We start from the raw sequence: 26,781 nt of genomic DNA, 5'->3' as shown, positions 1-26,781 counted from the left end.
TTGTAAAAAAAGAAAAACAAACCAAGTTGTAAATAAACTTAATATTTTCAAAATTATTTAAATAAATTCTGATTTAGTCATTCATGGGGGGGTTGTTATCCAGACGTTAAAGTTATGATATATAAGTGTATTTTGATTTAGTTTAATAAGTAAAAATGATTCCACAATATATTGTAAAATAAAGACAATTTAAATTATATGTACAAAAGTAATCCTTTCTCTGTTAAAAACATAAACAATGTTTCACAGGTATGCTCAGTAAAATAACTACAAGTATTTATAGATAGTTGCTCGTAGTGATTGTATCTGGCTAGTGGAATTTCTAAGTTCGTTACGGTTTCAAGGAACCTGCATTAATTTTATAGTGATTTTTAAACGAATTTAGTCATTCATATTTGGATAAAATACTTCTTAAGATTATGCTCCTTCTCTAAGTGATGTATTTTAATATCTTCTACATCTTCCATCAGAAATTTCTCATAATGATGAATGTATTTCAGATTGGTAAGTGAAGAAAGATTTTTTTAAAAATCATTTGTTTTTATTTTCCACATATTACAGAATATATTTAAGCATTAAAGTAGTTTTAAATTTACCTTCCAACTAGGTATTATTGTGAAATTCTGACTTTGTTATAAAGCTTAACTTGCAAATTGGATTTTATTTTGCATATACTACTTTGGCCCTTTTTAGGTAAATTTATTAAACTGATTTTAATGGCATTACATTTAGTGTGACTGGATGCTGTCTCTGAATAAGAGGTCAGGCTCCATACCATCAACACATGATCATATCGTCCTCCTGCTAGGTCATTCTTGTCTTGTGAAGATCTTGCTTTTCTATCAATCATCTCTAATACCAGCATTACCACAGAGTCTGATCACACTCCCTCTAGATGACAGGTTCTCTCTTAGCACGAATCAACCCAAACAGTCTGACGGGATCATCATGAATGTTTTCCTCCATTGCCTGGCTTTCTGCTGAGAAATTCTCTACTGGATTGGTTTTAGCTGTGTTGAACTCCATGGCATACAGCAGCTCGTCTCTCTCCTTGTCTGACGGATGAGTATTCTGTTTCCTTGGTTTTCTGCGCTTCCCCTTGAAGCTATGGTCAAGTGAGGCATAACACATCTGCCCTTCAGTTATAACCTGAAAAGAAATTTTTATTAATTTTTCACTGTTACCCTGTTCTATAACTTTTGTGACTTCTAGAAATTTCTTTCTTTTCTTTTTTTTTTTTTTTTTTTTTTTTTCTTTCTTTTTTTTTTTTTTTTTTTTTTTTTTTTTTTTTTTTTTTTTTTTTTTTTTTTTTGCTCTAAATGCCCTAAGGGGTGGTTTGGCTGGCTGGTGTGTTGTGGGGATTGAACTACAGCAACCTGAGGCTGACAGCTTTGTGGAAGCAGCCACTTAAACAACTGAGCTAAGGCCAGGCCCCCTAGAAATTTCTACGGCTTATGAAAATTAAATTTTCTGCTTTTAGCTACCTTGTTTTACAAATTTTTTCAGTAGGATAATGAGATGAAAATCATAATTAACTTAAGTCCAAGGCACCTTGTAACCCCAGGACTCAATGCACAATCTTCAGCCTTCAGAGGCTGTGGCAGTGATTGTCTAAGGGCCCCCAAGGCGTGTTCAGGATAGTTCAGAAATGTTCAGACTGGTACAGACACTGGCGTAATTTGTGTCATGCTGGTTTTTCAGACACATAGAAGGAAGGGGTGATGGGTCATGGATGCAGTGCTGGGAAGCCTCTAGGAAAGTGGAAAAACCAGGAATGTGAAGGATCTACTGAAGAATGCCACAGGCAATGAGCAAAGTGACCCAAGGCAGGGGTCACGAGGTTTGCAACCAGCAACACCATAGGAGTGGGGTTTCCAAGGCTTTTTGAACACATAGTTCACCGCAGATCTCCCTTGGTATTAGACATGAAACTACATAATTCCATGTCTGTCCCATTGCGTTATAGTTTTGCTCTTGTTCCATTACATTCTATCCCCTTTTCTCCTTTTTGGAAGGAGAATGTTTACTCTGTGCCATTGTATGTGGTTAGCATTTAACTTTCTATTGGATTTTTATAGGAGATCACAGCTAAGAAAAGGCCTTGAGTCTCAGAGAAAACCTTGGACTTTTGCAATGCTCTGACTGTTAAGACTAGCAATCATAGAGATGGAATAAAAACATTTTTGTATAAAAAGATAAATATGGGGCCTGAGGAGGGCAGGGTTGGAAGGCTGTAGTTTAGATTTTAAAAAAAAAAGTCCACCAAAATCCTCAGTTGTCCTGAAATGGGGCTATTGGAAGGTGACTGGATAATGGGATATTATGTTCACCAGTAGATTGATCCACCAATAAATCCAGACCAGAATGAACTGTTATAGGGAGGCAAGTTGGAAGAAACAGGTTACTGGGCGTGTGATCTGAAAGAATGTGCCTCCTGCCTGACTCCTGCTGTCCCACTTGGCTCCTGGGTGAAGCAAGAGGAACAGCTTTCCTCCAGCCACCTCTCCTCAAAGCCCTTCCTGCCTTGGCACCAGCCCTCCTTGGACCAAGCTCTCTAAATCTATGAGAAAAAATAAACAACTTCTCCTTTGACTTACGTGTATTGGGTGTCACTGGTGAAAAACATGACAGGGATAATTGGACATACTTTTCATCCCAGCACTTTGGGAGGCTAAGGCAAGAAGATCATAAATTTGAGTCCAACCTGAGCAATTTAGTGATTTAATGAAACCCAGTCTCAAAATTAAAAGATAAAAAGGTCTCAGGGTATATCTCAGTGAGAAAGCCCTGGGTTGAATCTCCTCAGCTGCATGATAGATAGATAGATAGATAGATAGATAGATAGATAGATAGATAGATGACAGATAGATGATAGACAGATTATAGATGATAAAGAGATAGATGATAGATAGATGATATAGAGATAGATAGATAGATAGATAGATAGATAGATAGATAGATAATATTGAAGATCACCACCAGTCTCCCCTCATCTCTAACTTTACTTCAGGTGTTTTTTTTTTTTTTTTTTACCATACATTTTTCTTACCAAGTAAAAATTCCTTAAGTCATTTAAGTTGGAACAAACATGGTAGGAAGAAATTTAACAAGTCACAAGATCTACTCTGCACACTCTTATTAATCATTTACTAGTATCCACCAAAGTTTTCATTTTTCTCTCTACATTTTTATGTATAAAGTACATGAAGATAATTATATCCCCTTATCTGACTTGCACCTGGAAAATAATTATTGTAATTCTTTCTTGTATATCTGTGGCTGTGTCGTTTTGAAGAGATAGGATATTGACATTTAGTCTAGGGCTGGCTTTGAACTCTCTGTGTCACCCAGGCTGCCTCAAACTCATGGTCCTCCTGCTTCAGACTCCTGAGTGCTGGGATTACAGGTATGTCATGCACGGATCCTCTTTGAGCTCATGTTTAGATTTACCATGGAGGTATCTATCTATCCACAAGAAGGTGTGCTTGCCTCATCTAGCCTACAGATAGGTCAATACTAGCACAGGAGACTAATGTAACTTGGGGAGAGAAATAGGCTAAAGCCAAGACCTTAAATTCAGTGTTCCAAAGCCTAGGGTTGAATTCAAGCTCTAGTAAACACTGCTCAGGGGACACTGGACAACTTTAAAAAATTGTTGAGCTTCAGTTTTTTTATCATTGAAATTAAAGTAGTAATATCTATTTCAGAGTATTATGTTTAACAAATAAAAATAATGTATATTTAATCTGTTAACTGCTATTTAAAACTAACATAATGTGGTTATTACAAGTTGAGGTGGAAATTTAAACACAGCCATTCAATAAACCAAATAGTTCTATATTCAGGATTTACCTTTTATTATTTTAAAGAGGAAAAAAAAGAAAAAAAAAAAAACAGGCCAAAGTTGTAACAACTTTTGTGGCTTGGTAGTGAGGAACTAATATTTGTATTAACAAAACCCTTAAGTCTATAGATAAGAGCTCATTTTCTTCATAAGATTAGAATGTCATATTTTCTATTATGCAGAAAAGATGGTTCCTTAGTCCGATTTTCAACTCTTAAAATAACCATATGTTAACATTGTAATCACTGCTGAAATAACATCCTTTTCCTTGTTTCTTCCCTCTGTGGTTTGTTCCAGTGTCCTCAAATTCCCTTTATAAGGTACAACTTCATATTTCATCTTCTTGTCCTTAGTTCATCAACTAAAGTCTAAATTTCATAGCCTGAGTTTCAAGGTTTTCCATTTTTATTACTATGCCTTTCCTGCATAAGCTGTATGCTCCTGGCAAATGGGGCAATTCCATTTCCTGTGCACGCCCTGTGCTGTCATTTGCTTGGCCTCTTCCCAAGCAGATAAAGCAAAACAAAACAAAACAAAATGTTACAAACTTGAAAGTCGCTGAGTAACACAAAAGATTTCTTTTCTTTCTTTCTTTTTTAAAATTTCGTCCAGGCTTCATTCTACCACTCTTCCTTGATCAATTCTCCCCTTTGGTGAAGTCTTCGCTACCTGGTTCTGGAGAGACTGGCAATTGCTATTGCTGTACCTAACACCGGACAAAAAACTAAGCACGTGACATATGCTGGCCCAATCATCAGCCACCTCCCAACCCACTGCAGATAGCAAGCGGTTCGGGAATGGGCACGCAGCTTCACCAAAGCCAATTAGATGGCAGTTTTAAGACACACAAAAAAAATACAATGCATATATTTTTTCAAGGACATAGTATCTTTTTCTTCGAGTTGAGAAGAAAAGCAATGAGGGGCTTCCTAAATCAATCACTCAGTTGCACTGGTAGAGCCTGCAGTCTGCTAGTACTAAGAGAATAAAGGTGGTAACTTCAGGAAAAATGGTGAGCACCTCCATATTCAGTCGTCTCCAACCAAAATATACCCTAGCTATCCCTCTCATTCAGTTACAGGGGACAATATTTTCCCTTATTCCAAATGAACTTAAATTTGATTTCTGCACTTATTACAGAGTATTCAAAAAATCACGTGTCTGGTCAACACTTCATCAGGTTTATCAGATATGGAAGGGTTGAAAGACTAGGCCCCGAGGAGGACCGTAAATTAAACTCTGAGTTCACTGGAGACTTCTGCAGGGCTGTTGTGGTTAAAGCAGGGAAGGGACGCATAGAACCAGGAGAAAGCAGGTGAGAGTACGGAAAGGAATGGACGCAACAGAGGACAGGAAGAGCCAGGTTAGAAATTAGAAGGAGAGAGGGTTGGCCAAATAGCTCAGCGGAGTAAAGCACCTGCAAGCAGGCGAAGGGGCCAGCCATGCTGGCCCTGCCCCCAAGGCACGCTGAGATGCCAACTGACACTGGGTGTGGTGACACATGCCTGTAATCCTAGCTCTTGGGAGGATGTAAACAGGCGGCTCGCTACGTGTCCGATCTAGTAGTGAGGCCTTGAACACCCTATAGACCCTACCCTTAAAAAAAAGAAAAGAAATTAGAGGGAGAAGCGGGTTAAAGTTAAGGGTTTTGTTTTTCTGTTTTGCTTTTAAATATTAAAATTTGTGATTTACTTAATGAAAAAAAAAGAGAAAATAAACATGTGCCTATATTGCTGGGTCAGATTTTCATGCCTCTATCTTGTAATGTGAGCAACTGCTTTGAAGATACCAATATGCAATGACTAGCCACAGTTACTCTCCTATCATCTTATTTTGAAATTTAACTATTGTGTTTATTGTTTATGTTCCTTTTAAAATTAAAAATAAATAAATAATTGGAAGCACAAGAACCTGAAAACATTAGGAGAAATGACTAAAAACACAGGTAAGTGTTTGACTTTGAAAAGGAGAGAGGCTATCTCTGCAACAGGAAGAGATTGATTAGAGATTTCGATATAAAGGTAAAAGGAGCAAGGTCAGAGCTGAGTCCTTGAATTCTGTACTATGTGAGTTCTCCTGTGGACTCATTTCATTTCCAGGTTTCCTGCTTAACTTTTCCTCATTGAGAGTAGACTGAAATTACAATCTCTGAGCCGCACATATCATTTTCAAAGGGCAAAGAGATTACTTACGTTTTTTTCTTAACACTTTCACCTTTCAGCTTTGTGTCTAGCATTGTAGATTCCATATGCTTTGGTGAAGGACCCGAGTTACAAAGTATTATAGTAGCAAACTAAGTAGATCATGATTATTCTAATAAAATTGAATTGATCACACATAAAGAGATTATTTCTAATACATAAAATTAAATTTATAAGAAGAATGTAATAGGATAATGCTAATTTTCTGAATGGTACCTTATCTTTAACTATATAATTTATAAAAGAGCATGCTTAAAGACATTATGAGGCTTTGCATAATTTCCACTTGAACAAAAACCAAATGCAGCTTAAACAAAGCTGCCCTGTAAAATTCATGTGTACTGAGTAGAAATTTCTATTCAGGATTTTCATTACTTTTGATATTAAAGTGATGTGAATCTCTGTATCTTATGTTTCTTTTAAAATTAAAGAAGTGTGGCTATATGTTAACCATTTTTGAGAACTTTCCTTTACTATCATGGGTTTAGTAGTGTATCATGTAGTTTTTCATCTAAAATATATTTTACCAATAATTGAATAGCAGATGACATATTTGGTGAGTTTATATTTTTCTCAAACTGCTTAATGTCTTTATTTCTTAAAAATTTCAAGAAATCTGATTTCTTAGGGAACTCAAATAAAGAAAAAGAAAAAATTACCTTACTGGGACAATTCCAAGGTGTGGCCCATTTCAGATGAAAGAATGCTTTCTGTTAGAACTCAGTTGGGATGCTTTCTCCTTACTTAGCACTTGAGTAGTAGAGACAATATTTTCATCCTTCCTTCCATATCTAAAATGGGAATAATAATGCTGCCTGCCTCATGGAAATCTAAGGAGATAATTCATATAAAGCACACAACGTGAGGCCTGGTACCAAACAATTGCCTGCAAAGCACTGTCCCTATTACTATTTCTTGTTAGCAAGGAGGATATAATTAATAATTAAATAGATAACAGTTAAAGAGACAAAGCCTGGGAGAGGGGAAAAATTTTCCACATTAATTTATGGAATTTCAGGAGCACATGACCAAGCATTTTGAGTGGAATTTAATGAAACAGCATTATGGTTGATTAGCCTGATGTGAGTACGGCAGGAAAAGGAGAAAGTTTTCATTCTTGGGTTTTCATATTTCTGCATAAACGTTTGCCCGGCCTGTCCCCACTAAAAGTGTGTGTGAATTTCACAATTTTATGTCATATGAGCACAGTCATGGAACTTAGGTTAAAATTTACATACTTTTGTCTTTTATAATAGAGTTATGATGTTTTATATTCAGCTGTTATAACCAAAGTCTCTCTCTCTCTCTCTCTCTCTCTCTCTCTCTCTCTCTCTCTCTCTCTATTTCTGTGTGTGTCTCTGTCTCTGTCTCTCTATCTCTGTCTCTCTGTCTCTGTCTGTCTCTCTCTCTCTGTGTTTCTGTATGTGTCTCTGTCTCTGTCTCTGTCTCTCTGTCTCTGTCTCTCTGTGTCTCTGTCTCTGTCTCTCTCTTTCTCTCTCTCTCTCTCTCTCTCTCTCTCTCTCTCTCTCTCTCTGTGTTTCTGTGTGTGTCTCTGTCTGTCTCTGTCTGTCTGTCTGTCTGTCTGTCTGTCTCTCTCTCTCTCTCTCTCTCTCTCTCTCTCTCTGTGTTTCCGTATGTATCTCTGTCTCTCTGTCTCTGTCTCTGTCTCTCTCTCTCTCTCTCTCTCTCTCTCTCTCTCTCTCTCTCTCTCTCTCTCCATCCCCCTCTGAGCTTGTGAGCATTATACATGTCACATTTTAAGAAAAACCTTAATTGATCATCTAGGAATAACCAAGATTTTGCCTTCAAATCTCTTGCCTTTAAATTGCACATAACTGTGACTCTGAGTGTGATTTTAGTTCTATTACTGCCCTCTGAATTTTCCTGTAGGGGTCATGTCTTTAAACTTGACATTGCATGCAGGCTACAGTATTTCTAGCATTCTACTTCAAATGTGTGTCAGAATGTCCTGATCCTGCCCTCTGGAAACATGCCGTGTACTTAGACATAGACTGAACTCGAGCTGTGGCACAGGCATCAGAACTCACCTGTGCAGAGCGTGTGACTTCTTGCACATTGTTTATAGATCTTTCTGGCTGGGCTTTCATTTGTTCATAGCAGTCTTCATCGATCAGTTCTTGAGATTTGAGAAAATTGTGATTTACAAGGGAAAAGTGAAAAACATTGGCAGGGGTAAAAAAAACAAAAGCCAAACCTGATCCAAATAACATGTAGCTATAAATAAGGACCCGCTACAACCATGTCTTTTTGGTAGAGATAGTGATGAGTTTACAGAGGAATGAACTGTTACCTTCAGATCTGATATATAGTCTTTTGCTCTACAGGATTAATAAGCCAAAAAGAAGTTCTTAGGATAAAGACTACAGTATATTAAGTTTTTTACATTGTTGCAGGATATAAGTCTCATTTTAAATTTCATTTAGAGTCCCTGAATTACATGATGTTCTTTTTTTTTTTTTTTTTTTGGTGGAACCAGGGATTGAACTCAGACCCTTGCACTTGCCAGGGAAGCACTTACTCTACTGAGCCATCTTCCTGGCCCCGATGTTTATGTTCTTCACTATTTAGCTACCATCGCAAACAGTGCATGGTGGCATAAAGCACAATGCTAATATTAGAGGGGTAACAATTTTGTGATTTCTCTGGCTAAGACATTTTACTTTGAAGCATTTAAAACTCAACATTCTAAACTTCAAAATTAAGGTTTAAATTATGACTTTTGTCTCATCAGTCAGTGACAGAATAGACCACCTCAGCTATCTCAAGGTGGTCTATAAATCGCTGTAAATTGCTAGTCATAGCATGTGGGGCATTTGCTACATCTCAAAGCCAGTAGGCCTGCACCATTTCACCCAGCGGAGACACATTTACTGAATCATCTGTTCATTTTCTCCCAGATATGTCCTTAGACAAGCTCAGTTAGGATGGCTAGTAAGCTGGCAGAAATATGGATTGTAACAATTTGACCTCAAAGAGAAAAAAATGTATTATAATAACCAAAGAAGTCGAAATAATATTTTAACCATTTCTGCAAAACAACATCTTTTCTGAAAAGAGACATTCTCCATAGAGGGTGTCTCTCAAATCATGCTCTATAAAAACTCTATATCAAAATTACCTGTTAAGTGTTATAAGTAGCAGGTTCCTCAACTCAGTCTAGGACTAGCAACACAATATCATTTCATACTTTGTTAAGCAGAAAATTCTTAACCGCCATATAGGACATACTAACAAAGTCAATTGCCTGTTTCTTTGCTTAGTAGAAGACTCTTAAATCTCAGTATTTGCACAAGTGAAACCCAGGTGCATTTAACATGAAAATGACAGATGGAGCACACTGTAAGCTGTCATACTACATAATATGGGCCTCAAGTGTTACAGGTGAGCACCACCATTCTGCAAAGCGAAAAGGAAGGGCAAAAAGAATTTCAATAATATAATGCTGAAAAATAGATGCAGAGATTAGAGGAAAGTTTAAAATGGAAGGAAAGACAAAATTAAATAAATTATTGTAACCTATAAAATTACCATACGTACAACTTTAGGAGGATTCTATACTGTTTGACACATAGATATCCATATAAAATTAGTACATTACAGGAAATGTCTTTGAGACATAGAACACAGACAAGAAGACTCCTGTTTCTCTGTTCATGAATTATGTGAAGGTTTTGTGGGGATTTAGAGTAGTAGCTTCCCTCGTTAGCTCTGAGGTCAGTCCAAGTCCTATTTTGCAGAATTTAGGTTGCTTTGTTGTTTAGGTGGTTGGGATGGTTCAAAGAATATTTAATGGTAGAAATTGAACAGTGTTTGCTACATAAGAACAAAAAAGTTTATGAACTACTCATTGATGATTTAGCTCTCCTCCCTCTTGCCATCAGTTCAGGTGCAGGTTTCCAGATTAAAAGAGCCAATTAGAAGCAGGAAATAAGAGAAAGTGCTCATTGTTTGTGATTATTCACTGTAGATGTACTTGTTTTGTGCCTCAGTTTCTGGTCTAGAATTTTTTTTATGAACCTCCATGTGTGTCAGAATTTACGTTCAAAAAGTCTTCCTGTAGTCTCATTACTACTTGAGTAAAATGAAGATAATACAGAAAAGCAGGGTGTTTGTTTAACTGGACATCATAATACAATTTATAGTATATATCTTGGAAGCCAGTCTTAAACAATATACTAAATAGTCTTGAATTTATGTTTACTACTACATATTTCTATATGATTGTTTTTAAAATAACTACCTTAAATGGAATTACTTAGTTTATTGATAAATTTAACTCATGGAAAACCAAAACTTACCTGGGATTATATTATCTAAATTACCATAAATTGGTGTATCTTCAATGTCACATTCATCATCCCTATAACAAAAAAAAAAAAATCATTTCCCTGATTAGAGTCAGCTTTACACATAGTCTATAAACCAATATTTAGCTAAATTCAGGATTGAGATCAAACCATTGCACATTCTTATGCAGTCACAACCAACCAAGGTAAATGTGTCCCTGTGCGAGAAAGTCAGCAAATTAATGCATATGTGTGTGTGGGTGTGTACATACCTGTGTAGGGGACTCTTGCAGGTCCTCATGTCGGTCCAAGAAGCCAATATTTATAATCCCAAAGCTACGTTATTGGAATCCCATCAAGTTGAAACCAATCTACCACTTACAATGCAACCCACAGAGAAAATAAAGACACTAGATTATATTTTCAATTATCAGGGAGTCAAGGGGCTCTAAGTCCAGCCACGAAGATCTCTTTCTGGAGCCCAGAGAGCGACCCAGTGCCTCATCTGGTTTTTATTCAGCGGGAGAGTGATTTGAGGAGGATTGACTGAGAATTATGGGAAGTAGGTGATCATTGTGAGCTGAGCTAGGTGGGTGGCCTAAATTTACCTCTGCCATATGCATAGAGGATATGCCGAGAGCACACTCTATATTATATAATATCTAATGTTTTGGGAAGTCTGATGCTTCAGCTTTGATGTAGTCTTTCAAGCCCCAGGAAGTCATAGCCTTTGTCTGAGGCTCAATCCCAGCTGGCGGTGCAGAGCATTAGCTCTACCGTCCTGTCTTGACCCAGCTCACATTAAAGAGCAGCAGGTATAGGTTACCAGGGAAACATGCATGCCACCTTCAAAGACTATCACCAGCACCTCAGCTAGACTAATACACATTGCTTAAGGCCAACTGAAGGATAAACAGAAGTCCTAGCCAGCTCTGTACACAACAATAGGAGGAAATAGGTCAGGCTCAGTCAAAATGGAGACAGTTGCTCTTCTTTCAAAGAGAGCTGCTCAGGTGGTCCTCCACATACGTGTATATATGCATGTGTGTGTGGCTATGCATATACGCGTGTAGGCATGCATGTGTGTAAATTTAAATAGTTGGGTGTGGGATCTTCTTTCAGGGAAAAAATAACAGTAAATGATTATTCAGCACCAATTGTATATCAGATTTTACTTGCAATGTGTTTAATGAGATATTTTTCATTTCATTGTCTCAAAAATTTCCATGGAGTGACACTGTACCATCCCCATGTTACAAGTACCTAATTTGAGATTCACACAAGTAATATAATAAAAGAAAGTGATACCAGTTATAATTAAAATAGATTGTCTATGCTCTTGACATCACAACTTTATTCCCTTTTTCTAAACCCACAATATCATTCTAAACGGGCCCTTAAAATTGCATTCACTAAGTACATATTGCTGACTCAAGTTGACAGATGCATTAAAATAATTGATCACCCATTCTATTCAGATGCTGGATTAGGTACTTTATATATATTACATTGAAGCCTAAGAAAAAATCTGCAAAAATATTTTTATTATATTTATAATATTTACATAGATGGTGCCTGAGATTCAGACAGATTATCTTCCTTAGTCCTGTGTAATATCAGCAATAACTACCAGTTAGGAAAATTCTCCTGCACACCAATGCTCATTTCATGCCATGCTCCTAACCCCAGGTAGAATGTTATGAGATGCAAATATTTATCCCTATTATATATAAGGAATTTGTAACTCGCAGAGATTAGTTAGATTTTGCAAAGATACACAACCAGTAATCAACTCTGCTGGGATTGAAAGGCAAGTATGATCATACAAGCCTTGCTCTATCCACATCATCCAGAAGTTATGCAGAAGGTGGTATAACTTAAACTACTAAAGAGCAGTTGGAGATTATACAAAGACTGCTGTTTTATGGCTTTCTAGTTAAAAGAACTGACAAGAATAAATGACTGTTGTCTCCTGCTGTTGGCTAAATTTCCTCCTTGCCTTACTTGAATAACGCTATTATTAGAGTAGATATCCAACTACTGTCATCAGAATATCTTCCTCGCAGTGTCACCCTACCACTGACAATGATCCCGGCAACCAGATTTGCCAATGGCAGGTCTGGGGACAGGTGTTGAGTGTGGCATTTCATAAAACAGTGTCAACTACTTTTACTTTGAGATTGTGCTGCTGAGAGCTGGAGGGAATTGTATTAAAAGATAAAAAACTATTATCTAAAATCATAACACCTATATTACTTCTAATTCTTCTGAAAGAAGATAGAACATATGTAAACAATAGGTGTATTCCTTAAAAACTAACAGTTCAAATGATGCCTGCATAAAATGATTTTGAATGTCCAGATGCTAGCAGCTAACATGTGTTTTGCTTATCTGATAACAATGGAACTCATCTGCAACCTTTGTTTCCATCCCTTAATTTAATACAGCTTAATATTGGACTATGTAGTGGTGTTTGTTCATGGCTTTTCTCTGGTTGTGCAGAGAATATTATACCAAAGGTGAAGAATTTTAATAAGACAACCCATCCATTTTCCTAGCCCACATAGCAGATAAAACCAGCAGATGATAAATCATGTCTAAAAAATGAATATCATTTCATTCTCTATGAATGAAAATAAGATGTGATTTATAATACAGTGCCCTGTGTCTGCAGGCAGGTCTCAAATGATTAATCTCTCAAATAAACTATTATTCGGGAGCAGTTGCCTAACGAGCAAATTAAAAAATGCATTTTTCCTTAGCAGTGCCAAATAGCTCTAGTTTATTAGATACATATAATAAACTTTAGCAACAAACATTTGGCAGTGTTTTATGTAAAAGACTACTGTAATTATTTTTTAAAATAAATTTATAAATAATCCCCTAGCTAAGAAGCTGAAATCTCTTCAGTCTGGGCCTGACCAGACTCCCCATCATGATGAGCATAACTGGAAAAGTCCTCTCTCCAATGAGAACATTTGTTCACACGCCCAAATATAAAAATACATTAACTGTCTTGTATTATGACCCAAAGTGTGTGCTTTATTTTGATTTTCTCTAGTTCCTCTTTTTAATTGTATTTTTTGTTGTAAAATCTTCTCTTCAAATTCTTCATTATCTGTGTGGATTTAAATACCTCAGTTCAATTTAAAAATCATTATTTCTTCTTGGATACCTTTAGACTTCAATTTTTTTAATTTTCAGTTGTTTTATTCTTAAAGCAAGAATAAGAACATTAAACTTGATCTCCATTATTCTTTTCATTTCTAAAATTATTTGGTATAAATATTAGGTTCTAACATTTAAATAAAAATGACATTTCTAGAAAATCAAATATAGTTGGTTTAAGGAGGAAGAAAGTTGGCAGATGGGGGGAGAAACAAGCCTAGGAGTCTATCAGAAATTGGTTTTGACAAATGTTAACTTGATTTGCTCAACAGACATCTCTTTAAATAGACACAGATACATTTGGCCTTTATCAATGCACAAATGTTATTTACATTTGTGAAAGACTACAAGCTGTGAAAGACTATGAAATTGATTATGGGCTAAGTCTAAGTAGAGAAAAATTTAGAGGAGCCCTGGACACTAGAGGGGCCCTGGACACTGTGCTATTGAAGGTTCAGGAGCCAGAAAAAAGAAAAGCAAGGACAAAAGAAAAAGGGAGTTGGTGGTGGCTTAGCACATGGAGGAGAAAGCATCTCAAATAGACAGTGTCAGAGCATTCAGCACTACAGGTGGACCCAGAGAGGTAGAAGTAAGATTGGACCTGTGGAAATAATTGGTGACTCTGACAGGAGCTGAGTCAGTGAGGCAGAGAGGACTGAAGAAGACCGAAAGGTTTCAGGACGGACCAGGAGAGGAGATGGAGCATTTCCTGTCATGATTACTTGTGTATGAAACAATCAGGACGCTGGAAAGATTAGAGGACCTTTGGGGTGAGGTAGCACCTCACTGCCCTCACTCAGGAGTCCTACATCAGTAAAGGACACCCAGGAGATCTATTGACCTAAGGACTTTCAGTCTCGAGAACAGTAGGTCAAGAGGACAGTTGGGATTAGTCATGTATATGGCAGTTAAATATATGGCCCTATTGATTTTTCTTCAGATCTGCCTCCTCACAGATCTAGACATCCAGGAGATCACCGGACAGTAGAAGACGAGGTGAGCGGAGACCTTGTGGGATGTGTACCAAGCTTTCTGTGAAGGACTGAAATCTGAGGAGCCAAGGCAGTTTAAAGTAACTGCAAGTCAGAGCTGCCTTCCTAAATGAGGACGAACAAGCAGTATGCAGGCAGGAATTTTCTTAAATCTTAATTTCCATCCAGTTGACACAGTGATTTTTTTCTCCCTCAACTAATGTCTGTGAACAAAATGTATTATTGCTGGTATTTTTAGATGTTAAAAATGTCACTCATGTTCTATCTTTTTTTTTTGACACAAATATATCATTACAAAAATTTGATTAAAATTCTAAAGCATCTGGATCCCAACTCCCTGGTGATATCACTACATTAGCTTGCTTACATAAATAAAAGAACAAGAATTGTGTAGAATTTACATTAGGTGAAAAATAAATTGAACCAAGCATCTACACTGCAAAATGCATGTCTGGCTATTTGTTAGATTTAGATGTTATGCTATCCTTGAATAGACTGTAGTTCTGATGTATGAGTACAAGAAGGGTAGGGGTGTGGAGAAGCAAACAGAGACCACAGAAGAATTTCTCTCCCCCAGCATAGTTTTCACCTAAACAGATGTTATCGTGTAGAGCACGATGGGACCTCAGTGTGGAGGAAGGGCCTTCCTTCTCCCTCACTGGCACTCCTTTCAAAACTGAAGAGTCACCTGTAACTCTGGGTCCACCTCGAAAAGTTAGACTTATTTCTACTTGCTTTGCTTTAAAGATTTAAATTTAATAACTGAAAATAGTTTCATGCTTGTTCCTGGAGACTGCATGTCCCTGTGCAAAAGCGATTTTGAATGACAAACTACATAAACAAAAGAAATGCACAAGTTAAGAAGTATATAAAAAATTTGTAAATATGACTTCTTGTAAATAACACCTATATTTTATCTTCAAATATTGCCTAACTAGAGATCTATTACAATAGACAATTAATGAGCTATTCTTCATACAGTGGGAGTTCACCTTTAGAACTGGCAGCACATTAGTTTATTTTACAATTGTCTAGTACAGTGGTGGGGAAGGTGGGGGTGAGTGAAAATTTATTGAATAAATGTTGTAAAAGAGTCACCTTCTTTTCCACATTTCCCCCACAGCTATATTTTGCTTATATTAAGATCAATATTTTTTCAATTTTCCCTTCCAAATTTTCCCATCCTAACCCCTAAACCATTAATTTTGTCCTTAACTAAGTGATCAAGTCATAAGACTTTCTATCACATTTCATTTAAAAAAATTTTTTTATATATATTTGGTACAGGGTCTGACTATGCAGGTTGGACTCACAGTGGTCCTCCTGTTTTCAGCCTCCCCAGCTCTGGGATTACAGACATGTGTCACCATGCCTGGAGGCAGTGGCTGCTTCAGCATGCGCTATGGCAGAGCTGGTGTAGCATGCGGCACTGGGGTTTGAACCCTAGTTCCCGAGCTTCCCTAAGCAGGCGCTTAGTCCACTGAGCTATCTCACCAGCTCTGCATTTCATCTTAATTGTCCTTGAAAGAACAAGTATCAAATCAATCATCAAAGAAATTAATGACTACTTTGTGTTTATAGGCCTGTATTTGTCTTCTTTACTGTAGCAAACAAAAAAATGAAAAGCAAATCATTCTTGATATGAACTGATGATTTGAAAATTACTTCATGATAAAGTATCCCCTGTTAATAATGATCCTAAAAATAAAAATGTTGTGTGTGCCAAACTGTGGCCCAGACCTGAAGTCTGCCAAAGGCTTTTGAACATGGAGAACATTTTTTAAAATGACATTTTAGGGCCAGGCATGGTAGCACACGCCTGTACTCCCAGAACTCAGCAGGGTGAAACAGGAGAATCATTGTGAGTTTGAGGCCAGCTTGGGCAACATAGTGAGTTTAAGGCTAGTCTGAACTATTTAGCAATAATATCTCTCAAAATAAATAAAGTAATTAATTAATAAAAGTACCATTTAGAGCACAAAAAGGCATAATTTTTCCATATCGTTAGAAAGCTTTGAATTTTGCAAAGATTGCTCTATCTACCATCTCAAAAGACCTTGAAGGACACTCTAGAAAATTCTCCTTATCTGGATTGTTTTTGACTCCTGAAATGAAATCCCAATGTAATGACACATTAGGTTACAATATACTATCTAAACAATGAAATTTCTTTGCTATGATTTATTCCATAAATATTCTTTTTCAATGTATTGTACTACAACCCTGCAATTACATTTATAAAGAGAACCAGTACTAAAAACTAAATCTATAACTAAATATCATTTTAGAGTATAGACTCACTGCGTCACCCTAGTTATTGGCATTGCCCATACAAACAACATGGCACTAAGCATATCTGCATATATGTGTACAGATGCCAATATGTGGATGTGTGTATACGTAGCTTGAGTTTTACAAGTATTGTCCGATTTCTCCTTACTCTAGATTGTGAAGTGCATCATATTTTACAGAAATTTGAGCTGTATTCTTAGAATTTTACCTGAGTCATAATCCAGGATATCTGCTTATGAAATTCTGTAGATACCAAGTTTAGTCTCATTTCCTTCTCTGAGCTCTCTGATTTGCTGAAAAAGTGTTAACAAGTAGGACAGACGATAATCCTATACATTCCAATCTTCAAATAAGTACAAAAAAAATCAAAACTCCTCTTTCTTTTATTATAACTCAAGTACAATAATCCTGAGCTTAATATACAAATAATACAGCATTTCTTAGTTTCTTTTATTAGTTGAAGTCATACTGTGTGCCTCGATTTCAACATACCTGGGAATGTAGTCATCAGAGTATCTGTGCATTTTATCTGAAAAATATGCAAAAGATACAAATTTTTAAGAGCTTCTATATTTTTGTTAGATCTGCTAAAGTGTTACAAGGTGGGCTTAGCAGCTTCTCAAGCTATCACTGATTGCCTGTCTGTTGCTATGGTTCGAACTTGATTTGAGGTTACCCCAAGAGTCCACGAGTTGAGGACTTGGTCCCAGGATCACAGCACTGGGAGTGCAATGGAACCGGTAAGAGGGGTACTTGCGCAGGGGGCAGGGGTTTAATCCTCAGGCCTGCGGTGCCAACCCTACCCCCCGGGCGTGCTGAGATGGCAATTGAGACTGGGTGTGGTGGCGCATGCTTGTAATCCCATCTCTTGGGAGGCTGTAAAGGGGTGGATCACTATGAGTCTGATCTAGCAGTGAGACCCTGAACACCCTGTAGACCTTTTGTATTTTAGAACACCCTGTAGTCCCAAAATACAAAAAAAAAAAAAAAAAAAAAAAAGGAAAGGAAAGGAAAGAAAAAAGACAGACCAGTATTAGCGAAACCTGTGACAATGACCCAGAGATAATATTCACTTGTCTTTCAACTTTAACATATGAAAACTACAGTTTTGATAAAGAACTAACAGTAACATTTAAAAATAATTAAGTAAGTCATCAAACAACTATGAAGATTATTTTCAGTTAAATTTTTGTGTGACAATATCAAACTATTCTCGAGAGTATTTTAATTGCTAAAACCACATATACAAAGTGGTGGATCCCAAAGTGATGAATACATACAAGATCTTGTCAGGAATGCACTTGTTCCAGCACAGAAGAAATGTACTATCATGAACTGCATATGAAAGGTGCAGCTATTCTGAACCACTTTCAAGTCAGCCCTGTGAATATGCATGTACATACAGGCTGGGGAAAGCCCAGAGGGGTCGAGAAGGTGCTTCACAGTAGACCCAAGTTAAGGGAGTTCTGGAAAATCAGAAAAACTGATGAGTGTAAATCATAGAAGCATATGAAAAATTAGTTAACATACATCAGAAAATTATGAACCAGAAAATGAATGATGTAAAGTACATTTTGACTTCTTTCTGTTCAGGAGAAGATGTTTATGCGCAGGCCACCATTACTCAGATCTGCTTGGAATTAAAATGCATGCTCAAGAAGTCAGTCAAAAGGCTGCCTGGTTGGGCATCAGAGAACACTGGACTGGCTTTCAGCTTCACAGTGCACTGGCTCTGTGATGACATGGAAATTATTTCCAGCCTTGATTAGCAGTTTGTTTACAAAGTAGGAATAATAATCCCATATCATGAAGCATATGTGAAAATCAAATGAGATAATTTCTGCAAAAACAATTATAAAATGACAAAGTTATTTCTTGATAGTATAGATTCTGGGTCTGAACTGTGTAACAAGCTATGATTTAGTATACCTTTTACTATACTTTAGTTGCTCATTTTATTTGGGCGGCTTCCTTTTTAAATGAAAACAAGGTGGTATTATTAAGAAGGCATTTTTTAAAAATGCATTTGGTACAGGGTCTCACTGTGTAGCTGGGACTCATAGTGATTCCCCTGTGTCAGCTTCCCCAGCACTGGGATTACAGACATGTGTCACCATGTCGGGTTTTGGTGGCTGGCACAGCTACATGCGGTACCAGGGATCAAACCCAGGTTCTTGCACTTGCCAAGCAGGTGCTTAGACTGCTGAGCTATCTCCCCAGCTCATCTTGTTCAATAAAAATGATAGATGTGGAATAAAAATTTTCCCTTTTTATAATAGAATATGAACTTTTTAAGTGGAAGTGTTTGCTCTGTAAACATCAGTACCTGGAAAGTATAGCTGTGTGTGTAAAAGAATAAACAACAAAGACACAAAAGAAGAAAAGTAAGATCAAAAAGCTTTGTAGGAAAAACAGTTCAGAACACTGGTATAATGGCTACAATATTACAATGCATATTATTTAGATGGGAGAAGAGGGGACTAAAAATGTGGGAAGGAAGAAATTGAGTAATAGACATTATATACCAAGACCAACTGTACTGACAAAACACCTGGCAAGGGGACTTAGAAACTTCAAAGGCACCATATTTAGAAAGTTCATGTGTAATTGGAGCTGTACCATCAGTGGTTGGGTAATTTGAGTTTCTTAGATCATCTCAGGTTAGCAGCTTCTAGTTACTGCCATTGAGGAGCAGTAATAAAAAGTTCATCAGTTAGAGTTAAGAATGAAGATCAGCAAGCTCCGGCTCCTGAAAAGAGCTTGCTCTGCCACAAGTGCTCCTCATTTTATTTAAAAATAGGGCCGGGGAGATGGCTCAGTGGAGTAAGCGCTTCCCTGGCAAGTGCAAGGGTATGAGTTCAATCCCCAGTTTCTCAAAAATAAATAAATAAATAAATAAATAAATAAATAAATAAATAAATCATCATTTAAATGATTCCTAGATATTTCAAGCATATTTAAACAGTAGCAAAATTAAAAAGTGTGTGTTTTGCTATAAAGCACCTGTGTGCACGACTGCTTAGGAGAACAGCTAAATGCATTTTCATAATCCTCTCCTGTGATTCAGATGCAAAACTTGTGGTCGGGTACGTACACAGCTCGGAGGGTGTGATACAAATGCCTTTGCTTTGATGCTTTCCCGTTTTGAGTGTTCACTTCTCTGTGCACAATACGCTATGACAAGAAAACAGAAACCCAGCACATTGTTTAAATTCTGTAGAGGAATCTTTCTGATTTATTTGCAATGTGAAATATGAAAAATGTGCCACAATTTTGTACTGAATAGGAGATACACTGATAGGACTCTGATGTATGCACAAGTCATACTTTTGTTTATCCTTTTCAAGGCAGAGAGGATGAGTTAGATAAATAACACTCTTTGGATTTCAAGAAAAAGAAAAGCTAATGCATTCCTCTGAGAAAAGAAGCATATAATCCTCCTAAGGAACAGATTTGGACAAAAATCACATAAAAATGAAAGATTTATTTTGAGAAGAAGACAGGCTTCATTTTAAACCTTCTACTTGGAAACTTCAGAAAACATCAACAAAAAGGCTTATCTTGTCTATCTGATTGAATGTGTAGATACCGTTGCTGGGATGGAGATTTTCTTTTGTAAGTTGTTTAATACACCAGCACGACTTACTCAAGATGTTGGCCAACGTGGAGTCAGACCTTGCAACTTTCTTAGCCACAAAGAGTAGCACAAAGCTGCAGACATAAAAGGTTAGGTGAGGCCAGATGCAGGAGCACTGCTCCCACAGACTGCACAAAAGAGAGGCTGCCACATATGACAGAATCTTCTCTGGTCTCTCTCCAGGATGGGCTAGGAGAGGGGACTCTTCAGAAGATGGGGCTGCTGGCACAGGGAATCCAAATCCATCCAGAATCTCTGGATAAGAAAGAAAGTGCCAGTACTTGTATGAAATAGCAAGGATGGCAGAATGCTACTCATTTTTGAGAAGGCTGTCTGGAGAAGATAGGCAAGTGGGCCATTGCTGCAGAGAGAAAGGGTGGGATGCGAATAAAGGGCACTGAGGACTACTGCCCTACAGCAAATCTTAGGTTGACACACCAATGAAGTGTAAGGGCCAGGATGGTGCATGCCAACCAAGGCGTGTACTTCACTGCTCGAATGAAATGCTTTGTGGTTGGTTGACAGTAAGAACTAACTTCACAGGAGCTTACACAGAGCTCAGTGAAATGGGCCTGAATAGGACTTACACAAACACAGCAGCTACTGAGAAAGCCAGGGCATTGTAAGATTTGTTAAATAATACTGAGATGAGGGCAAGAAGCAGAACAGGAGCTGTAGTGGACATAGGCATGGTGAGAGCGAAGCAGCAGAGAGACCAGAATAACTAAGATGCAGTGAGACAACCAAGGTCAAAGTGTGGTGGAATAGCACAGCCATGTAAGACCCCTGAGGTCTGTGGAAGGAAGGTGTGGGTACCGGGGCCACCAGTTATGGGCTGTGTGGGTCCTACCAAGTCCCCAGAACTGTGCTCAGAGCATATGATATGGATATAAATAAATGAATAAATAAACCACAATTTGCAAAGCTACCCAAAATAAGAATTGTAGAACCTGTTCACATTGTGAAGTAAAAGATTAGTATAACCACAAACTTCTGGGAAAGAAGGAATGGGGCAGTAGAATTTAACTGTCTAGATCTTTATCATATTAATAAAAGGTAGTTTCTAAAATTCTTATTTGCCATAATTCAATGCAAATGTATGGTCAAGAATGATTAAGAGGGGCTGGAGAGATGGCTCAGTGGTCTAAAGCACCTACTTGAAACAAGCTTGGCAAAGCACAGGGACCGCGGTTCAATCCTCCAGCACCACATGCCAGCCAGCCCCGCCCCCTGGTGGGCTGAGCTGGCCACACACACACACACACACAATAAATAAATGTAATAAATAAAAATAAATAAATATTTAAAAAAAAAGAATGATTAAGAAATGAGCCAAATTTTGCAGATAGAATTTTCTTTGGACTACTGGGCTCTAATTAAATATATCACTCCATTTGTTACTTGACTCTACAGAAGAAAGAATTACCACAGAATTCAAATGAAAAAGGAAGTAGCAACTCAGATGGTTCTTTTTATCTTGCTTTTCACTTTAATTATTTCATTTCTCTAGCTCTAAATTTACCTTTTTTAGTAGACATACTATCATCTGAAAATGATAACAATCTTTTAAAATATATTATGGGGAAATAAAATACAGCCAGTTTAAAATATCATATTAGATAGAGTGCTACTCTTAGCTCATTTTTTCTATAAAAGGAGAAAATTTTATAAGAGGCATCTGATGATGGGTCATTTATATATTTGTTTTTTGCAAATATGTTGTACTTCATTTTAAAACAATTACCGATAGCAATACCTGCCTGGAATCTCACCTCAGTCATCGAACTGATAGAGATTCTAAAAGAATGCCGGCTTTCTGGCTGAGAACACTCGTCAGGGTGTACAAGAACGCGCTTTGGTACAAACCGCTCTGGTCAGAGAATAGGAAACGTGGGCCCGTTACCCCTGACTTTGCTGCTGTTGACGGAAATGTAACCTCAGCTGGGTCACTTCATTGTACCTCTCACTCTTCTATTTATCAATTTGCATGGCAACAATTCCTTTCTCACCATATTTTCTATTGGCATCATAAACACTTATGAAGCTTCTGTTTTGAGGATCAAGGACTATCGCTGCAATCTGACCATTTTTCTAAACTTCATGCAATTTTTCTTGGACACATATTTAACTTAGTTTTTTTTTTGTAACTTGGGTTTATTTCATCTTTAAAATAAAATACCTTTAACCCTTTCTTTTCTATTACCTTACAACTGCTTACATATCCTGTTCCAATGAGTTTCTTGACTAGAATATGAAGACACTGTGCAGAAGTAATTATGTTTAGCTGGGCAAGGGTAGCACAGGTCTCTAATCCTGACTATTTAGGAAGGCTGAAGTAAGAGGAGCTCAAATTTAAGGACAGCTTGGACAACTTAGCAAAAGCTTATCTCAAAATATAATTTTTAAAAGGGCTGTAGATACAGCTCAGTGGTAGAGTGCTTGTCTAGAATATGTGAGGTCCTGTTCCACTGCCAGTACAGCAAAAAAGAAAGAATTGATCATCCATCCACACATCCATCTGTCCATGTACTCAGCTTGTGTATATTGAATGCCTCAGTATATGAAAGTGGCTCCAGTTGTTGAGTTTGAGGCTAGTTTCATTGTGCCTTGTGCAGGTAAAAGCCACCTGGCTAAAAGTGGTGCGCAGCACATTGACAGTGAGGCAGCTGCGGGGCAGAGCCTTGGCCTGGCCTCCTAGACTCTAGAATGTTGAGAACAGACCCGAGGGTCAGTGTGCTGTTTTACAAGTCCTGTCTGAGCCCACTCCAGCCTGAGGCCCTGTGTAGGGCCTGATTGGACTTGAGAAGACCAAGAAGGCTTGAAGGTTTGCAATCGTCTTCACTATTCTCATTGTGTGCCAGAAGGCTGGCTATCCTTTCCAGCTGGCTACCATTCATAGGTAGTTCTGTCAGAGGAGGACCACATTTACTAAGATAATCCCTTCTACCCCTATACCTAAGGCAGAGACAAAACTAACTTTGGTGATGTTTTTCACACATTGCTTATGATCATATTCTTAAATGAAGAGAACCTTTAGGGTGCAAAAAATAAAACTTAAAAAATAATAAAATAAAAACTAGATTTTGACAGAGAAAATATCTTACTAGATGATATTCATAAAGTTGTTTACTTCTCTCGATTTTCCAGTAACTTACAAACTTCATCCAATTAGGTTCCATGTAGTTATTTGTCATAATGTCTTACCTTGTCGCTGCTTTTCTACACAGTGGGAAATATTGAAGATCAGCGATATAATTAGAGCCAAACCCAGCACGGCTAGAAGGCCCCACAGGAAAAAGGGGCACTCAGTGCTTCCTGGAAACAGAAAACAAATACACCAATGATGTAGTAGTTGACTGACCATTAGTTTTGGTCAGGTTAGTTCTACAATTAAAACCATTGCCTTTATTCATCATGAAAGGCAAGTCCTCTGGCAGGGCATTAATCAACACTGACAACCAAAGACATCTTACAGATTTCATAGTTGGGCTGGTGATTAAGTTCTCAAATTCATCATGGGCAAAATGAAAGAAGTTTCCTACACTTTTAGTACAGATGAAAGGGAAGATACTCCTAGTCCATTAAAAAGTGAGAACCTAGTGATGGAATAGAAAAACTATGGTTCAAAATCAAGAATATCTTAACTAGGAAGAATCATAATTTGCTCTACTTTTCCCTTTTCTTTGCCTTCAGACTAAAAATTATGTGTTTTCACTATTCACAGAAAACCACTTGCTTCTTTCAAAAATCCCAGCAGTGTAAAATGCCATGTGTTGGGATAATAATTCTGGAGTCATAATAACCTGGTTTTGTTAGCCCCACAAATGAACAGTAGAGAGTTCATTGTGCTTCTCTTTCCTCCATGAAGGCCTCTCTTGTCTTCTCATTCCTGAAACACGAAGAGAGTTTTGGGGGATGGGACTTGTCAGTTGGTCTTGCTAAGTTATAGCCACCATTACTCAGCATCCACCAAAGAACATATACACACTTAGAAAAAGAAGAAGGGTATGACGTTTTCTAAACAGAAGGTGTTATTCTCATATGGGGGACACCAGAGGATGTCGTGTAGCACAGAAAATCCACCACACCTCCGGCCCTTAGAGAAGAAATTGAAAAATGCACGTGCAGCTGACCCCACGACCAAGGTTACCCAAGCAGCAGTTTGCCATGATAGATGTCTGGAAGCTCACGGCCACCAGTTTGAGCACGTCTTGTAATCGTAGAGGCCAAAGATGCCTTGTATTCATCTCCTACTGTTTCAATACCTTTAGTATTATTTGCACACATTTTTTCTTTTCCAAAGTGTGCATACATTTTTATTGGCAGACTCCGAGTGCCAACCAAGATAATTTGCCTGATTTGATATATCTCGGGTGTCATATCCCTATCTGACCAATATGATAAACTGACTTCAGGAAAGCAATTTTTAATTTTATATCATATTTATTTATTCAACCAATATCAGTTAGACACATCTTCTGACTCAGGAAGAAGGGAACCAAAGCTAAAGGCAGAACAAAATCAAGCGAAGTAGAGTCCTCACCCTCCAGAAACTCTGTATGGGGACATAATAGTCAAATATATAATTAGAAAAGCAATGTGAAGATAGCCACAGCAGAGTTTGTATTCCTGCAGAGTCCCACCTCTCTGGGTATAAGACTGTCTACAATCAAAAAGCCTTTTAGTTCTTTTCCATGAAATTGCAATACCAGTGTATTAAACACAGTAAACAAAACATACAGTCTCTTAATGGAGTGGAGAGATCAGCTTTGCTTCTCTAGTTTGCTTTTAAAGTATCAAGTGAAAACACTAAACCAAAATACCTGTGACACTGCTCTACGTCACCTATTTTCTGTAGCTCACATTTAGCATTTCAGTGGCTTCTCCAACTTCTCATTGACACTTCGAGGCTTGTTTACCTGCTCTCAGTGGTCCTGTGTATTTCAGCTGGCCTTATTGATGTTTTTCATCTTTTATTTTTTATTTATTTTGTACAGGGTCTCGCTCGGACTAACAGTGATCCTCCTGACTCAGTCTCCACAGTGCTGGGATTATAGGCATGTGCCACTATGCCTGGTTTCAGTGACTGATCCCAGGGTTCCATGGTGACATGTCCTGTGGTACTGGGAATTGAACCTGGGTTCTTATGTTCACCAAGCAAGTGCTTAGACCACTGGGCTATCGCCCCTGCCCTGGCCAAATTGATTTTTAAATGACTGTAGACAGGCAGGTGAATCATTAAGTATAGAAAATGTGCTACGTGACTTTTACTTAGCTGTGCATACATAAATACACATAATTTGCATGTTGCTTGTTGCATACACACTACTTTAATTTGAACTAGTTTGAATCTCTTTCAATGCCAAGAAAGCATACTGTTTATTATTTCATCTTTAATTTAGTACCATGTTATTTCTAGATGTTCAAAATACATTAGTCTACTTAGCATAGTGTTGCTTATGCATCTTATTCTGCAAACCCATAGAATGTATGCTTGGTAAGTTCTTTCAAGAATTAATTAACATATAGAAAATATTAACTGATAATTGTAGTGAAATATGATGTCTGATTTTCTTTAGGGGAATTTGAGAGGCTTATATAGTCCTTTGCCCTCTAAAAATTAATTTGATTAAAAACAAATTTTACAGGGTAAAAGGTCTGGTTTATTCCTCATGAATATAACCCCACAAAATATTATGAGAGCAGTACTATGTAATAAGGAATCACTATATTAAATATACAGGAAATTCTGTGTATCACATGGTATTGCATGTATTCCTAAAATTATTTGTTTTTAGATATTTAACAGGTACTTATACAGTTTAAGTGCTAATAAATGATACATTTTTAGAATTCCAAATGTCAAAATATACATGTAACATAACATGCTACATTTCTCTACTGAAATTATACTAATTAGCCTTTTTTAAATGTACTGTATTTGGGAAAGTTTCATCATATCAGTGTGTTATTTTTAGTTGCTGCCTAGAGTTCTACAGCATTATTGCGATGTAACTCATCTAGCTGTTTGGCTAGTATGCACATGACAAATTTTAAATCATATTTTTCATTCAAGAAATAAATTAGAAGGGCTGGAGAGATAGCTCAGAGGTATCTACCTGACAAACACAAGGTCCTGAGTCTGATCCTCAGCCCCACATGCCATGCCCCAGAACTCCTGGCACATATGCCACTCTGGAACTGGGAGTGGTGGTGCACACCTATAATCCCAGCACTCCAGAGATTGAAATAGGAGGATTGTTGTGAGTTCGAGATCAGCCTGGGGGCTACAAAGTGAGCACAAGTCCATCCCAAACTGCGTAGCAAGATTCTCCCTCCC

At 37.5% G+C, this 26,781-nt stretch overlaps 1 protein-coding gene across 1 annotated transcript in view; it reads right to left on the bottom strand.

Annotated features, from left to right (window-relative positions):
* Positions 1-730: 730 nt before the first annotated feature.
* The window catches only part of LOC101590282 (T-cell receptor-associated transmembrane adapter 1), a 36,353-nt gene continuing 10,302 nt past the window's right edge, over positions 731-26,781 (bottom strand). The window contains exons 2-6 of the mRNA XM_023704107.1: positions 23,646-23,756; positions 17,297-17,333; positions 10,365-10,426; positions 8,094-8,182; positions 731-1,149 (exon numbers count right to left, since the gene is read on the bottom strand). Of these exons, the coding sequence (XP_023559875.1) occupies positions 892-1,149; positions 8,094-8,182; positions 10,365-10,426; positions 17,297-17,333; positions 23,646-23,756 (557 nt within the window). The 3' untranslated portion in view covers positions 731-891. The remainder of the gene's footprint in view (positions 1,150-8,093; positions 8,183-10,364; positions 10,427-17,296; positions 17,334-23,645; positions 23,757-26,781) is intronic.

The sequence above is a fragment of the Octodon degus genome, unplaced genomic scaffold, assembly GCF_000260255.1.
Source record: "Octodon degus isolate 3935 unplaced genomic scaffold, OctDeg1.0 scaffold00187, whole genome shotgun sequence".
NCBI classification, from domain to species: Eukaryota; Metazoa; Chordata; class Mammalia; order Rodentia; family Octodontidae; genus Octodon; species Octodon degus.
The sequence above is the reverse complement of the archived record's forward strand: the minus strand, read 5'-3'. Positions and strand labels throughout refer to the sequence as shown.